This window comes from Chelonus insularis, unplaced genomic scaffold (assembly GCF_013357705.1).
Source record: "Chelonus insularis isolate UGA/USDA-ARS -01 unplaced genomic scaffold, ASM1335770v1 contig_369_pilon, whole genome shotgun sequence".
Taxonomy (NCBI): Eukaryota; Metazoa; Arthropoda; class Insecta; order Hymenoptera; family Braconidae; genus Chelonus; species Chelonus insularis.
The window spans coordinates 364,960-381,577 of NW_023276529.1; the positions used below are offsets into that span (position 1 = coordinate 364,960).

General features: G+C 31.6%; 2 protein-coding genes across 2 annotated transcripts; one reads left to right on the top strand and one right to left on the bottom strand.

Annotated features, from left to right (window-relative positions):
* The first annotated feature begins 1,099 nt into the window (after nucleotides 1–1,099).
* LOC118067171 (PAX-interacting protein 1-like) lies at nucleotides 1,100–6,332 on the top strand. Its single transcript, XM_035083774.1, has 4 exons — nucleotides 1,100–1,364; nucleotides 1,429–5,490; nucleotides 5,881–6,088; nucleotides 6,162–6,332. Exons 1-4 carry the CDS (start codon nucleotides 1,269–1,271, stop codon nucleotides 6,233–6,235), a joined length of 4,440 nt encoding a protein of 1,479 aa, XP_034939665.1. The 5' UTR covers nucleotides 1,100–1,268; the 3' UTR covers nucleotides 6,236–6,332.
* Nucleotides 6,333–6,444: 112 nt separating this feature from the next.
* LOC118067170 (uncharacterized) lies at nucleotides 6,445–12,369 on the bottom strand. Its single transcript, XM_035083773.1, has 7 exons — nucleotides 12,065–12,369; nucleotides 11,816–11,981; nucleotides 11,333–11,728; nucleotides 10,561–10,919; nucleotides 10,190–10,462; nucleotides 8,447–8,574; nucleotides 6,445–8,249 (listed from the first exon to the last, which is right to left on the bottom strand). Exons 1-7 carry the CDS (start codon nucleotides 12,257–12,259, stop codon nucleotides 6,521–6,523), a joined length of 3,246 nt encoding a protein of 1,081 aa, XP_034939664.1. The 5' UTR covers nucleotides 12,260–12,369; the 3' UTR covers nucleotides 6,445–6,520.
* Between the last annotated feature and the right edge of the window lie 4,249 nt (nucleotides 12,370–16,618).

Sequence of the window (16,618 nt, forward strand, 5' to 3'; positions counted from 1 at the left end):
TAATTCTTAAATTATCTAAATTTCAAAGAAAAAATTTTTTATTGCTAATAATAATAATTAAACATTAATGTAAAATGTATGGAATTTTTTTAATCAGTCAGAATTTTATTGAATGTTTTGGCTAAATTTAACAAAGCTATTATTTGATAGAATAGTCTAATGAAATTTTATGATAGCAGAATGTTACGACTTCCTTTGTACTATCAATCTGCCGAACTTTCTAGATCAATTTATGCTTAGATACGAACCATAATTTCGATGCTTTGACGATTAACTCACTTGGAATGACGATATTAATCTCATAGGCATCTCGGTATGTCAATTGAATGACGGATAAAGGGTAAAATGGAATTACATTCTGCTGCAGACAGTTCATCTATCAATGATTTCTCTTCATCATCGAGAAACGCCAAAATGCTCTTACTTGTCATTAGAGTACATGTATAGTCTAATATCTTCTCCAGTAGTCTCTTTACTGTTCTACTTAGCAGTTTATATATAAGTAGAGACGGAAACTTTCTAAAGTTCTAACAACTGCGAGGAAAACCGAGTTAAGAACTTGATAAACAACATCTTGGGGACCAACATAGGATGTCTCGGAGTCTTGATGAATTTTCACTTCAGTGGACATTTTGATATACCCTAAGGAGTCTTGGACATCCATTCGATTATCTTAGAAATAACTTTGTTTTGAAAGAACTTAAAACCATCTCAACTTTTTTATTCACTTTAAAATTACTTGAAATCGAGCAAAAATGAAAAATTCTTAAAAAAAATTCATGAATGATAGGATTTGATACTTTTTCTTTGATTTGTTATGTACTGACGATCAACTAACTTCATATTCATTTTATTTTTGTGATAAGATGTTAATATAGGAGGATGGCACAACTAGAATTGCAAAGCATTTAAAACTATTCAGATATTTAAAAAAATCTATTTTCCATTGACTGACGTTGATAAGGAAAATTTTCTAACTTTTTGTTACTATTGTAGGTAAAGAAGATTCTTATAGATACGTTACCGACTAAGTAATATCAATGGTCAACAATCGATGCATCGAACTTTATTATTATTCTGTAGACACTATATTCTGAATTTGACGGCATAACCTCACATTTTAGATCAAAATCACAACAAAAACGACGCGGTACTTTTCGTGTTATTAAACTTGTCCCTAGTCTTGTACTGTTCAAAGTTTGTCGAAATCACCGCTATAATATCATGTTCAAGGAAAGTATCAATCGTAGAATATTTGTACCATAAAAATGGGAGATATTCGTGCAGGATTAGATGAACTTAAGCTTGACGTCGCGCTCTTTGCCGATGTTAAATTTTACGTCAGTGGAAAAGCTGATCCCAAAGTAAGATATTGTTTTCAATCATTATTTTCCTATACGTATTGCTAATTTATTTCTATTATCATAGGTATTGTCATTATTGGATAGAGGTGGAGCAGAACGATCTAATTACTTTAGTGCTTTGGTTACACATCTGATAGCCGGTCATGAAGCGTCAGAAAGTGATATATCAGAAGCAAAAGATTTATATGAAATTCCGGCGGTGACTCAGAAATGGGTGTTGGAATCAGTAAAGAGTAAAAAGTTGTTATTAACAAAATATTTTTCTGCTGAAGAAAATCAGTTGTTTTCTTCCGTACGCGCTTGTGTATCACAAGTTAGTCAAATTGACCATAAATCACTTTGGGGCATGATAGCTCTTCAAGGCGGAAAATGTCAACTAAGATTAGATCGTTATTGTACACATTTGATAGTAGGAAAAGCTAGTGGAGCAAAATACGACGCAGCAATTCGTCATCATATCAAAATTGTTACTCCTGATTGGGTGACAGAATGCTGTAAGGAACGTACTTTAATAGATGAAACTGAATATCATCCCCGTTTACTGGTTTATCCACCTCCAAATAGTTCTACAGCAATGATAACAGGATTCGCTGAAGACGATCCAGAACCAAATATTTCTCAAGAAGAGCGAGATCATACAAAAATGATGTTGGAGCAATTAAAGCAAAGAATGCCATGGAATCAACCAAATACTGTCGCAAATACTTCCACAGTTTATACTTCGTCACCTAGTCCAGTGGTGATGACATCAATGCAAAATGTTGCTACATCTCAATTGTCGCAAGTTCCTCAGATACAAGCACCGTCACCATCTCAATCTCCGCATCATCAACAACAATCACAGCAGCAACAACTTCCGCAACAACAACCACAGCAGCAGCAACAGCAGCCCCAACAATCACAACATAATCAAATGTATCAACGATTTGCTGTACCTTCAAGCTTACCAGCATATAGTTCTTCCCCTTCTCCAGCACCAAATAATATGAATCAAAATAATTGGCAATCTCCAGCTATAAATACGATAGCTCCTATGAAACCAATACAGCAAACCGAACAGATCCCGCAGGGCATGATGCAGCAGCAAATGGTTCAACAGCAATTACAGCAACAACATATTCAACAGCAACAGCAGCAGCAACAACAACAACACATGCCTCAACAAATAAACCAACTGCAAACTACATTTACACAGCAAATGATTGGTCCACAATCATCTCCACAATTAGCATCGCCAGCTCCAACAATAAGCCAACAACATCCTCAAATGAATCAACAAGCAATGATGCCACAACAGCAACCAAACATTCCGATGTCACCTCAGCAACAGATGATGTCTCCTCAGCATCCACAAATAATGTCTCCGCAACAAAAACAAATTAGCCCACATCAGATGCAACTTCCACAGCAACAGAATCAGAATTTAGGACAACAAATTATTCAAGGAAATCAAATAAATCAACAAATGCAACAAATGGGACCACATCAACAACCAATTATTCAACAACAAATAACTCAACAAATGGTAAATCAAACACAAATTCAACAACAGATTGCTCAACAGCAAATGTCTCAACAACAGATTCCTCAGCAACAAATTCCACAACCACCCATACCACAGCAACAGATTTCACAACAACCGATTCCACAACAACCGATTCCACAACAACCGATTCCACAGCAACAGATTCCACAGCAACAGATTCCACAACCGCAGATTCCTCAGTCTCAAATTCCTCAACAGCAAATGCAACAGCAGCAAATGGCTCAACAACAAATGCAACAACCTATTCAACAACAAATGAATCAACAACAATTAACCCCCGAGCAACGTCAACAGTTATTACTTATTCAACAACAGCAGCAACAAAAAATTCAACAAATATCTCAACAATTACAGCAATCAGCTCCTCAGCCATCTCAGCAATTCATCGTTAGAGAAGGTCAAATTCAACAGCAAACTCCAAATCAAGTAATGAATCAAAATCAACAAAGTTTTATTGTAAATAGAGAAGCCTGGCAACAACAACAGTATCATCTACAACTCCAAAGACAGCAACAGCAGCAACAATTAGGTCCACAGAGACCTGCGGGTCAATGGGTACAGCAACCTCCACAGCCTGTGAGACAATTAATTCATCTTGATGCTCAAACTCATCAACAACTACAACAAATGGATCCTCAGCAACGTGCACAAGTTATACAAAAAATACAAAAGTCTCGAAATTTCTTACTCCAACGTCAGTTACAAAATAGACAGGCTCAGCAAGGTCCACATGCTGCAGTTATAAGAGCACCTGGAAGTCCGGGACAAGCTGGCTTACAATGGGTTCAACAACGCCCACAAATAATGAGTCAAACACCACCAGCAGCAGCGCAAAAACCTATGCTACCTGGTGTTCAGCCTCCTGCTCTAACTCCTATTAATTCTCCAAATCAAGTAATTGTACAATCAGCCACTGGAGCCGTTCAAGCACCTCCAGGACAGCCAGGACAAACTTATCAACAAGGTCAACTAACTCATCAACAATTAGCACAGTTACATATGCAAAAACAACAGCAAATGGCTCGTCTTCAGCAGTTACATCTTCAACAACAACAGCAGCAACAACAACAACAGCCACCTATTCCAGAACCAGCCATGACACCTTTAACACCATTATCAGTCAACTCTCAAATGCCTCCAGATCAACAATTAGTTGTTAACGCTAAAACCAAAACAGCTTTAGCTAATATGTTAACTAATCGTCTTCAAGGTGGAGCAGCTGAAGGTAGTGCAGCAGGTCAGTTAAGACTGATGACAGCGCAACATCGAGCTCCACCACCACCACCTCAAGATCCAGCCCTTCTTGCTGCTTATCAAAGGCGTACTTTAGGTAATATTACAAATGGAGCACCGCCAGGGTCCATAAAGATGCAATATCAACAAGCAATGACACAATCAAAAGCCCAATTCTATGGACATAATCCAAATCTCAAGCTTCCACCAGATTTATGTCTGTTAGGTTGCATCTTTGTGATAGTCGAATACGAAGCGCACTATTCTCAAGCGGAAGTTGCTAATTGGAAACAAGTAATTGAACGTCATGGTGGTGAAGTAGAACCTCAATACTGCTCTCGTGCTACTCATGTACTTGCTATAACTCAAAAACATCCAGTAGTAGTTCAAGCTCTTCGAGATGGAAAAAGATGTGTCAATGCACATTGGTTGTCAGATATCGTTAGTAAGCAACAAGTTTTGCCACCGTGGCATGCACTACATTTTCCAATTCCTTTTGATGTCACAGAAAAACCATGTCCCAATCATAATATTTCTTTTTCTGGATTTGAAGGAGAAGAAAGAACGAAAATAAAAGCCATGTTTGATGCAATAGGTGTGAAATATACTACATATTTTTCTAGACATAATACTATATTAATATGTCGAAAACCGGAAGGACCTAAGTACAAAAAAGCTAAAGAATGGCAAATTCCAGTAGTAAATGCTCAATGGATCACAGATATATTATGTGGACAATTGAATGCATTGCATCAAATCGATACTCCGAAGTATCAACAATTTAGTTTAAGTAATCCATTTAGGTTGGATTATTCTATAATTCCGCATTTAATGGCGGCTTGGAAAATGCCGATAAATATCACACAAGAATCTTATGATAAAGTTAAACAAGTTGGTCAAGGACCTAATGCAATGAGAAGACATAAAAAACCTAGATTAGAAGGACCACTTTTAAATAAGGATCCACAATTATTAGGTTTAGATGAACCGATTGTAATCAGCAATCCAGACCCACCGTCACCGGAAAAGCAACCTAAGATTTTATTTTCTGGAACAAATCCACGAAAACATGCGAAAAGAATTCGTGAATTGGGAGGTGCACTTGCAGCTAATTGGAGAGATGCAACTCATTTAGTGATGCCAGCACCTTATCGAACAGTGAAATTTCTCTGTTGTCTTTCACGATGCAAATATATTGTTAATATACAATGGTTAATGGATTGTTTTGCAAAAAACACTTTTCTTGATGAAAGTTCTTATACTCTTGGTGATACAGAGTTTGAAAAAAATTTTAATTGCAATATTGAAAAAGCTCTTACGAGTCCCAATCGTGGATCCGTACTTAAGGTATGAATTTTATCAATAATAAAATAAATAAAAAGTTATTAATATACTTGAATATTATGTGTAATAGAGTTAAATTTTAATCTTTGAAATTTCATTGGCTTCGGTTGTGAACTAACTTTAAACTATAATGAAGTTTACCAATTAAAATTATATCTGAGATTATTAAGGAAGACTTTGAAGTCATTAATATTACGTTTAAAAGTATTATTTTCGATCAATGATTAATTAGTTTAATTTGAAATTATTATAACAATCTATGATGAAATTTCAATTATTAATGAATAAGTAAAATTATTAATTTTTTGATTTAATTTTTAATTGAATTTTGTAAAATTATATCACTTTGAATGTCATGAAAATTCACTTTTAAAGTTTAATATTTTTTTTTAGGGAAAAACATTTTATGTGACGCCGAGCGTCGTGCCATCACCTTCAGCCTTCGCAGAGATAATTGAAAGTGCTGGAGGAGTAATGGAAAAAACTCGAAGATCATTATCACAAATTCAAGAAATGAATAATTCTGGAAAGTTGAACTACATTATTATTACACAAGAGAAAGATGTTCACCTACTTGCTGATGTTTTACGTGCTAATATAAGTAAGATAATAATTTAAAATATAATATTGGACGATCTCGATTAAAAAAATTATTGGTGATGTAATTTTTTCAGATGTGTACAGTGCAGAAGTAGTTTTGGGAGCAATTTGTCGTCAAAACTTTCAAATTGATTCAGCAAATCTGTGAGCACTTAATTTCTGAATCTGATTATATGATTAACAGAGAAAAGAAACTTTTTTCAGAATTATTTTATAATTGGATAAATAAATGAAATATATTTCAATTACTTTTAATATAAAGGGACAATAATATGCATAAATAATTTTTGAGTAATAGTCTTCAGTTTTTTGTTATGATAAATATGAAATTTAATGATTATTTTGTCAAACAGAATATTTTAGTTAAAAACAAATATTTTATTAGGCGTTTTAAAATCAAAACTTGTATCTTATAATTTTTTAATTTATCCCTTCATGGTGCCACAGAAACTCCTATTTCACTTGATGAGGATTCAGACCTTTCAAGACTATCACTTGTATTCTCTTCTTTCTCTAAATTTTTATCTAATTGTACACCTCTATTATCCTTATCTTCTCCTTTTCGTACTCCAATATTAGATTCTGAATCCATGTTTCGTCTCCACGGAATAGTTGGAATAGTCGGACCACTTTGGGGAATATAACCAATATTGGATAATTCTTTCAACAGATATTGTGAAGGTTCGAGCTGGACTCTAACCAGAAGTGGTTTATCACAAGGGAAAACACAAGGATGATAATTTTTACAACCTACATTTGAATATTGATCAGAAGAAGTCGGAGAAATAGGATAAACGTTGGTGTACTGTCCATAGTTAGAAGGTTGAAAATCATTTACTGAAGGTAAAGCGTTTCTCAATGATGCACGTGGATTGATAGAGGGAATATTAACTGGTCCACGGGGAAATCCTTGTTGAAAGATTGGTTGGACAAATTTTCGAGATTGAGTTGGAGGTGGGAAAAAGCGTCTTGGAGGTTGAGTATATCCTCGAGTTGAAATTGGAGCTTGTGGAATATTTGAACTTGGAGATTCACGATTAGGATATTGTCGTAATCGCTGCATCTCATAGCCTGGAAGTTGTTTTCTAGATATCACATCTTGATATGAGGTAGGTATTTTCTGTCTAGGTGGTGCAGTAGCAGATCTCATAATAGGAAAGTTTGAAATTGGTGGTCTAGGTGTGAAAGGTGCTGATTTTATCCCAGGAAAACTAGAAATAGGCAATCTCGGTACTGATTTGTCAGATCTGAATAAATAATCCATTCTTGGAGGTCCAGGAGGCAAAGGCGCTGATTTTGTTATTGGATATCCAACGTTTGGTAGTCCAGATGCTTGATTACTAGGATATATTATTTGTGGATAAGAACCCGAGTTTAGAGAACTAGATGGTATCATAGCGGGACTTTCCATTGAAGGAGTAGGATAATTTCCTGAAGGTGGCCAGTTGTAGAATCCATATGGTAACATGTAGATGATTGGTTTACTACAAGGAGATTCTTGAGGAGCTGGTCTCATTGACGAGAACTGTCTTCTCATATTCATATCATCAGGTTTCTTCTTGTGGTCGCATTTTTCTTCCTCTTCACTTTCCTCTGTAGAATCTGATTTTTCATTTAATGACCTACTCCCTTTTGAAAGAATTTCCGAAGTAGAATCTTCTATTTTAGATTTTAATTCAGTCGAATTTAAGGCTCTAGCACCAGTGAATGATGAATTTTGTTCCGATATTTGGATTTTTTTCAAACAAATCACATACTTTTGACCCATGTCTAAAGCTAAATACACTGTGTATCCTGCAGACATACTCTTCAGAAATTTTTGCCAATCTTCAGTACGTTCAAATGACACGTTTAAACTTTTTCGATATAAACATATTATATCATCTTGATCTTCTACATTATCAACTAGATCTTTCCACCCTTCAAGCTCGAAAATTCCTGTACTGTTTGATCCAGCAATTTTTTGTTCATCAAGTGCTGTTTTAATAACACTCGCAGCTGCTTTGACTTCTTCATTGGCATCAGTAGAATTTAAAATTTCAACCATAAGTTGATCTGTCGTCAATGGAGCTAAACGTTTAGCAGTAAGACTGCTAAGCCAAACTGTTCCTCCATCTTCTTTTAAATATTTTCCAACTGTATGAAGAGCTTCTTTCGTGCTTCTAGAAAATCGAGAACTATATTTACTAATTTCTATAATTATATTACCTTTTACAAAGTGACATATAATTATAATAGACCAACAAAAACCAATATTATATGAAGATATCACTTTGTTTTCAATTTAAACAAATTAAACTTGAAAAATGATTTACACAGCTAATTTTATTATTAAAAACGAAGTGAAAGAAAATCTTACATCGGATGATCAGATGTTTCTTCAGCTGAACCTGGACCCAAAGTCAAAAAGAAGAAGATACTAACAACAATCCAAGAATAAATCATTTTTAAACCTACTCTAGTTTCAACTGCATTTCTTTCAGTCTCTCAAAACTCAGCAAACTATTATGCGTCAAGGACAAAAATTCATCAAAGAATACTTTGTTATCAACTTCCCTCTTCATACAACAATCAATATATTTGGACTTGAAAGAAAGTTTTAATTGGACTTTCGATACGCCTGATCATAGTTGACATTTATGAGTCGTGATAAGGAATGTTCACATGTTTTATTTACATCAATGGTTGATGCTGAGATTATTGTTGAATAAGCATAGTAGCTGTAGTCCTTTTGAAGAATATTATTAAAAATAGAAAAATATCATTGTACTTACCAACCTGCTATTACATTATTACTGTATTCTTGATCAGATGTTATTCCTAAAACAAAACCAAACAGAATTAGAATTTTGAGAAAAAGATTAATAATAATTATTTAAATTTTATTTTCGGTTGCAATAGAAAGTGAGAAAAGCTCTAATATTTACCAACATGTTGTGATAATAAGAAATTCGTATTTCCTATAGCACAATCACTTTAATAACCAACATGTACTACACTCACTTAACTTCATTCACGATAAATAATCAATTAAATAATATTTGTTAAAAATAATACAACCTATAAAAAAATAAAGTTTTTCCAATATACTAATCATAAATTTTTTAATTTTTGAAAAAAAAAATTTCGAAAAAAATGCACCACTTTCACATGAATAATAAACGATCCTCAATAAAACATAACATTTAACAGTTATATAAAAATTATACATTTTATCATTTATAATTAGAATTTTTATCATGAAATAATGACGTAAATAATGACTAGAATGCAAACAGACGCCAAGAGATTTTTAAGTACATTAGAACATCTATTCAATTATTTAATTATAAAGATAAGATATTTAATTAGTTACAAATAATTGAATTATAATTTAAGGTTATTGAGCAGCATTTATTTATTGAAAAGCAATAACTTTCTTCTGTAATCATTTTGTGATGCTTCCATTTGAGACTCAGCCGAATTTTCAGTGCGCATGCGTCATACGTAATACGCATTTAGCGCTTCAACTGTTTACCATTTCTACTTTACTTACAGATGTTTTTCTTTTGAAGTTTACATGAAATTATTGTATCTAAGTCATGACGACATACAATAAAATTATATTTTAAGATATCGAAGCTCTTTTTATATTATTTTCATAAATAATAAAACTTTTAAAGTAGTATTAATGAATATAAATAAATTAAAATAAATACGTTATCGACTAACGCTGATGTACCTGTAAAGTGTATGTGTGTGTAGTGTGAGTCTCTTGTATAGTTTTGTGCTCCGTTCCCGCCTGTTTACATGCGTGCGTCTACCGCTCCAATATTTTGCCGGCATTTTCGGGGAAAAAGTGATTTTAAATGTTTTTTTTTTATATTATTTATCTCAAAAATGTAAATGTTTAGTTTAGAATACAGTTTGTAACACAATTATGTATAAATCGTTCATTAAAAGTGTTTTATTGTTTCTTTTGACAGTGATAGTGCTTCAAGTGTGTTTATTTCAAGTTTTGATAAATTTATCTCACAGGAAAATTTTTATTCTCAAGTAAGTGCACAATTACTATTTGCATGCCTTAGCTTGAGGTAATAATTAACATGAATAATTGCGTTTAATGATTATTTATTTCATTTTTAATCCAATCTAAAAATTTTGCTACATCTACGTATACTATATATTCTGATAAATCACATAACGAACTATTGTTGTCAAGTAAAGACAAAGAAACTATTCCTCTTAAATGATATCTTTTTGTTGTATTATTCCAAATAACTAAACCTCCACCACTATCTCCATCACAAGGTCCTTGGCCATCTTTATTACCAGCACAGAATGTTTTGCTGGAAGTAGAATAGAAGAAGCCAATGTTACTTCTCAAACATGCTTCCTGGAAAAATTTATTTTTAATTTTTGTTATCTTTTTGTTTTATGCAATGTCAATTAGATTGATCGATTTATTTGTACAGACAAATTAAGAAAATTTACTTGAGAAATGATTGGAACTTTAGTCATTCTTAACTCTCGTGTGTTCTGCTTATTATTCTCATGACCCCAACCAATGACATATCCCATTGTGCCTATGATTTTATTTAAGTCACTTGAACCTGTCCACAAACATACTGGTTTAATAGTTTGAGTGAAATGTACTTTATTTTTCAAAAATATCAAGGCTAGATCAGCATGAGCATTTCCTCGATTCTCGTACTCAGGATGGAGTAAAAATTCTTCTATTTCTAAATTTTTTGATGACTTTTCTTTCCAATCATCTAAACAATAACGTCCTAAAGATGCTATAAAATGATTAGCATGCAATTCTCGATTATTAGATTTTTTACAATGGGCAGCTGAAATTGAAATGAATTGTATACATAAGAAATTTATTGATTGAATTTTACTAAATATTGATACATGTATTGAAAAATAAATTAGGTTTCGAAGAAGTCATTTCTTTACTAGTTCTCTGATATTTAATATCAATAATATTCAATAGAAATAATAATTCTTTTCCTATAATCAGAATGAAAAAGAATTGTGCAGATTTTCATTCAATGCTTTCGGAATATAGAGATCTTTTTTTTAAAAAAAAATCTTTCATTTAGCCAAAGGTTTATCATTGAAGATTTTTCTTTAAGAATCACAAAAGTTCTAAAGCTCAACAGGTGCTTAAATTTTATGGAATAAAACTTGAATGGATAGACATAATAAAGTGTATTAAAAAGATCCACTTTATATTTGAAATAAGAATTAAACTTTTTACCTGTGAGGATATGTCTGTCTGTGATAAGATTACCAACACATTGAAATCGAAATTCAAGTTCTACAAGAAAAATAGCTGCTAACCAAGGCCATTGTCCTGGTAAAGCTCTACCATTTTCTGGAAGTTGATAGGAGTTATAGTAACTAGCTGGCTGTCCACAAATTTGACCAACGTTTGAATTTAATTCTAATGTGGAGATTTCAGATGTAGTTGTGTTAATCATATTATCTATATGAGTAGTTGAATTCATAAAACGATTGATATTAAATATTTTATTTTCTTCAACACATAATTCTTTTCTTCCATAATGTATTGGTGGAGTATTTTTTGATCTATTTATTTTTGGAGGATGTAAGAAATGTTCCAAGAAAATATTTGTTACTGCCGGACCAAGTGCTAAAATAAAATACTATAATCAATAACTGATATTTATTTTAAAAATGGAAGAAAAATTAAGAATATTTAATTGTTATTTTTGATTACCATGAGGTCCAATGCAGTATTGATGTTGATTAAACATAATTTCTGTTAGCAAAGGAATTGGTCTAGCGACTGGAAAAAATACGTTATAAATTAAAGGTTTGTTTTGATTAACAGCTTTTATTGACTCTTGTTTCGATCTTGCCAGTTCAATTTTTCCTACGTATCTCTAGATTAAGTTGATATTTATTTTAATTAAAAACATTTTTTTCAATATAACATTTTTTCTACTTATTGCATTTTTCTTCTTACCGTTGGTAGAGCTGTGGCAACACTTAGACTGACACGAAGATGAAGCACAATATTTTTAGGAGGGAATGGAATTTCGATTTTTCCATAAATCTCTTTCGTTTTCTCATGCACCATGTATCTAAAAAAACTTGGACAAGGAGATTGGCTGTAGCACAAAGCAAATATAAAAGTAATCACAGTCACCAATTTTTGCATATTACTGTCATTATTATCACTTTAATAGTTAGTTGTCTTGAATCATTCATTAAAGAATTGATGTTTGATTATCATTTTAAAACTTGGTCTTCTTTTTAACAAACTAAAAGTAAAACTGTCATGACATTGACAACGACTTATTGCAATTATTGTGACCTAATAATTCATGACAATTGTAAGAATATAATGGTAATAAAAAATGCTGATTAACATGTTCTGATATTCTGCTTGGTGAGGGAATGGTTAAGAAGACATTTGATGACAATTTTTAATGCTAAACAATAGGTTGAGAATTGAAGGTCTATTGTGAAAGAATAAAATTGTTAATTAATTTCAATACATTTACTTGAGAGTAGTAAGTTTTAAATTAAATATTATGTTGTGATGAAAGAAAGTGCATATTAATCAAATAATCATTACTGCAGAGAATATTTTTTTGAAGTACTTTTTTACTGTCAGAATTATTTAAGAATTAACAGCACAATTGAAAGACTTAGTATTATTTGAAAAAAATACACATCTATTAATTTTATTTTTTTTAATTTTTTTATTCTATTACTATATCATTTTTTGAATAATTTCAAAACGTATTGATTGATTACTTAACAGCTGGAATCGATTAAACAGTCTGTCAATATATCTTGAATCTTTGAGCACTAATGAAATAATTAGTGTAATCGCTTTAATTGCTCGCAAGTTGTTCAACTGAATATTATTGATCTCTAAGGGGAGAAAATTGATTGAAAACTTTACTGAACTTACTTGTTATTGATTATTTTGAAAGATTAATCACTTCATTGAATGCAATATATTTAAATACAGTATGTTGAAAAAAAGAATATTTTTTTCGACCTTGGCTTTGAAAAAAAATTATCATCCATCTTCTCATATCTATTGCACTAGTTATTGATTAGCTTGTCTACATCATTAATTTTTCTCTATATCTACAATCAAATAGAAGCAATTGTAATGGATAAGCTTTTCCATTATTTGCTTTTTTTACACTAGATTATATTGATATAAATTATCTCCTATTTTATCGGTTGATGTTGTTTAATATTTTCAGTGCCAGTCATGATGTGATAATTTAATATATCAGAAAATTAATTCATTTTCTTAGTGATTTTCGTATGCATAAATATTTCTACGCTTAACCAACATATAATGATCATTAAATAAATACATTTGATTGATTATCTTTGTAATTTTAAAATTTTCACGAAGCAGAAGAAAAAGTTTAACAATCTTTTAGGATAAATTTTACTTTAGAAAAATTGATAAACAAAATGCACAATAAACATTTCTAAGCTTATTTCAATAAATTGAGAAATTTTCTCAAGCGTTTTGCTTTGCTTCCGCATTCCACTTTATCCTCATTTAAAAAAGATCTAAACCATTGCTGATTTGATATTCGATAAATAAATATTTCACAAAGTAATAAAATAACACTAAATGACATAAAGCTCAGAAGAATAAGTATAACCGATAATATTGCGAGTTCAGTTATTGGTACCCATGAATCTGTGATCTGTAACAAATCATACGAAATATAAATCATTAAAGTTTATTAAATAAAATTCGTGTAGGTATATTAACGTAACTAAAACTACGTTATATAGAATTTTAATAAAGATTAATCAGAGCAATGTCTATTGCTTAATATTTAATATTTTAAATACCTCTAGGGACGATGGTAAATATTTATGTTCAATTTTTTTCAGTAATCCATTTTCAACCATTTTTAACAAACTGTAGAATGAAAATCAGTAATCAGTGGAGTCATAATTTATTTTTAATAATGAACTTTTACACTGTTTGCATACTTACTGGTTATTAAAAGCTTTAATATATGGACTATTATGTTGAAATGCAATGCCTAGTTGTGATTCTGATAATTTTTCAACCAAAAGTAGTATACAGCCTGATGATAAATACGAATATGCCAAATTATCAAATGTTATAAATGCATATTTTCCGTCCTTGCACATACGTTCATGTCCCTCGCTTAGAGAAATCGGTATAGGGTTTTGTGTTTTTATATGTTTGTGAAAAATTTTTCGCATAACTTCATCTTCACTGTTCTGAAATTATTATACTTTTATCGTTAATCAATCTAAAAATTTAAAAAGCCTTTATGAATAAGAATGATTTGCACCTTAAAAATATTCCATGGTTGTCCTCTTATGCAACCTACTTTGTAGCGGTTATCTTCAATCAGATCTTTGAAGCTTGTAATTGGAGGTTTAAATTGAGGTGCTGTTATGATGCTTAAAAATACAGCTGAATAAAATATTAGAATGAGTAGAGCAGTAACATGAATTGTCAACTGAAGTATTCTTAAAGGATTAAAATTTGATGCCGACAAACCTATAAATAGTTATTTCAAATTTTTGAGTCATTTTTTATTTCTATGCTTATGGAAAAACTTACTTTGACCACACATAGCTCCATAAACCCTCAAAAACGAGTATGCATATTGTATTGATATTTTTGTTAGTTTCCTTCTCAATCTTCGAACGACATCTATTTTTTTGTAATATTCGAAAACAATTAGTGCAATACTCTCAATAATTATAGTCAATATTATGATATACCATACAGTGGTGTTGAAAGGTTCAAAATAGCTAGACCAACTAAATGCGTTATCAGTTTTCTTTATAAACATGGCAAGGCTAAAATATGATGATTAAATAAGTCATTACTATCATTTTGAAGAAGTATTGTTTGTAATTAGTCTACATCACTCGATTAGAATTCAACTTCAGAAGTTTTAAAAACAGTGATATTTATCTAACATACTCCGATTCCAATAAAGGGAGCGAAAAATCGAAGTCTTCGCTTCTTTCGAGAGATATGAAGAGCGGAGTGAACAAAATGTCGATGGAATTATTTTTTAATAAACCCATGCCACCACTCCATGTTCCATTTTCTTTCACTCCAACTTCGTGAACGAGCTTATAGGTGAACCTAAAAATACTTTGTTAGTTAAAGTGTTCTTAATATTTTATAAATCATTGTAATATACTTGAAATTCATATCGCCTTGTAATTCCTCTGCAATTTTACCCAAAAATCCAGATACTTTGAATTTATTTTCGATTTTTTCGACATTCGAAAGTGGAGGATTCTATCGAAGAAAGAGAAAAAATGGTTTATATCAATTTTTTGCTATATAAATGAATTTTTTTTGCCGTATTCTTACGGAGAGCTTACTTTACCAATTGGTACAGTAAGCACTATAACGTACATCGAATATTCCAGCTCGCAAAATGTAGCCTGGTTGGAACTCTTTCGCATAGGATTGAATTCCAGTTTCTTCGCTCCATGTTGCAAAAAGTAATTTGACGATTTGATTTTTCTTATTATCTAACTTGACCTTCCATATTATTTCTTGACTCGGATCCGTTTCATTCCTTTGAGAAACTATAAACTTATATTGATATGGAAAATATATGTTACTGAAGAAATCTTCCACTTTTACGTTCACGTTCATGAAGAAACAAAATACTGGTTTTGATGCATCTACTGCTGATGCAATTAACTGATTTTATAAATATTTATGTATCAGTACAAATCTTTTGCAATAATAAATCATGAAAATACATTGCATCTATACCTGAAATTTTATCCGGTCTGAAAAGAAAACTACGAGAGGTTTTTCTGCCTTTTTGAACTTTTCCAAGTTTTTTAATCTCACATTATGTTTTGCGAAAATACCTTGCTGATTCCATGGTCTATCACTCATAGTTAAGGTATCACCAAACGAAATAATAAAGTCACACTTATAATAGTCATTGAGATGCATTATTATCTGTGTGTATGATTTGGTAGAAGTATCTAATTTGCATGGTACTTGTACACGGAGAAAAAATTCCGTTAATTTTTATTTAAAAATCCATACAAAAATTACCGTGCTGCTCAAGAATGTGAGTTCAAACTTACTGAAAAGTAAAAAGTAATGATCAACATACAAAAATTATAAGTTACATAAGAAAATGTATCATTCAGTTTTTTGAAAATTACTTTGGCAGCACCAGAAAATTTAGTGTTCCACAGCACCTGAAAATTTAGTAACGTTAGCTGTGATAACTACGTAACCGACAAACAATTTTATTTAAGTTTAGTGATAATTTTTTTGGTTATATAAACAAATAAATAAATAAATTAGGTTCATTGATAATTAACTTTCTTAACTAATTAATTCGTTGGAATGAAATACGGCACACGTTTTACAATACTGCCCCCCCCCCTATCCCTACGATCGGGATCTTACGCAGAAAACCTGTGTCGTCGATACAACCACCCGGCTCTCCGAAGAGATCTTCTTCTCCCGCTCACGGTGGCCCGAGAAAAATCATAT

Coding starts and splice junctions, on each gene's coding strand:
- LOC118067171 (XM_035083774.1), top strand. CDS start 1,269: ATGGGAGATATTCGTGCAGGATTAGATGAACTTAAGCTTGACGTCGCG. Junction 1,365..1,428: donor GTGGAAAAGCTGATCCCAAA/GTAAGATATTGT, acceptor CTATTATCATAG/GTATTGTCATTATTGGATAG. Junction 6,089..6,161: donor TGTTTTACGTGCTAATATAA/GTAAGATAATAA, acceptor TAATTTTTTCAG/ATGTGTACAGTGCAGAAGTA.
- LOC118067170 (XM_035083773.1), bottom strand. CDS start 12,259: ATGCAAAAATTGGTGACTGTGATTACTTTTATATTTGCTTTGTGCTAC. Junction 10,920..11,332: donor AGACAGACATATCCTCACAG/GTAAAAAGTTTA, acceptor TTTCAATTTCAG/CTGCCCATTGTAAAAAATCT. Junction 8,575..10,189: donor AAAATGAAATAAATAATCAT/TAAACGCAATTA, acceptor GCTGAGTTTTGA/GAGACTGAAAGAAATGCAGT.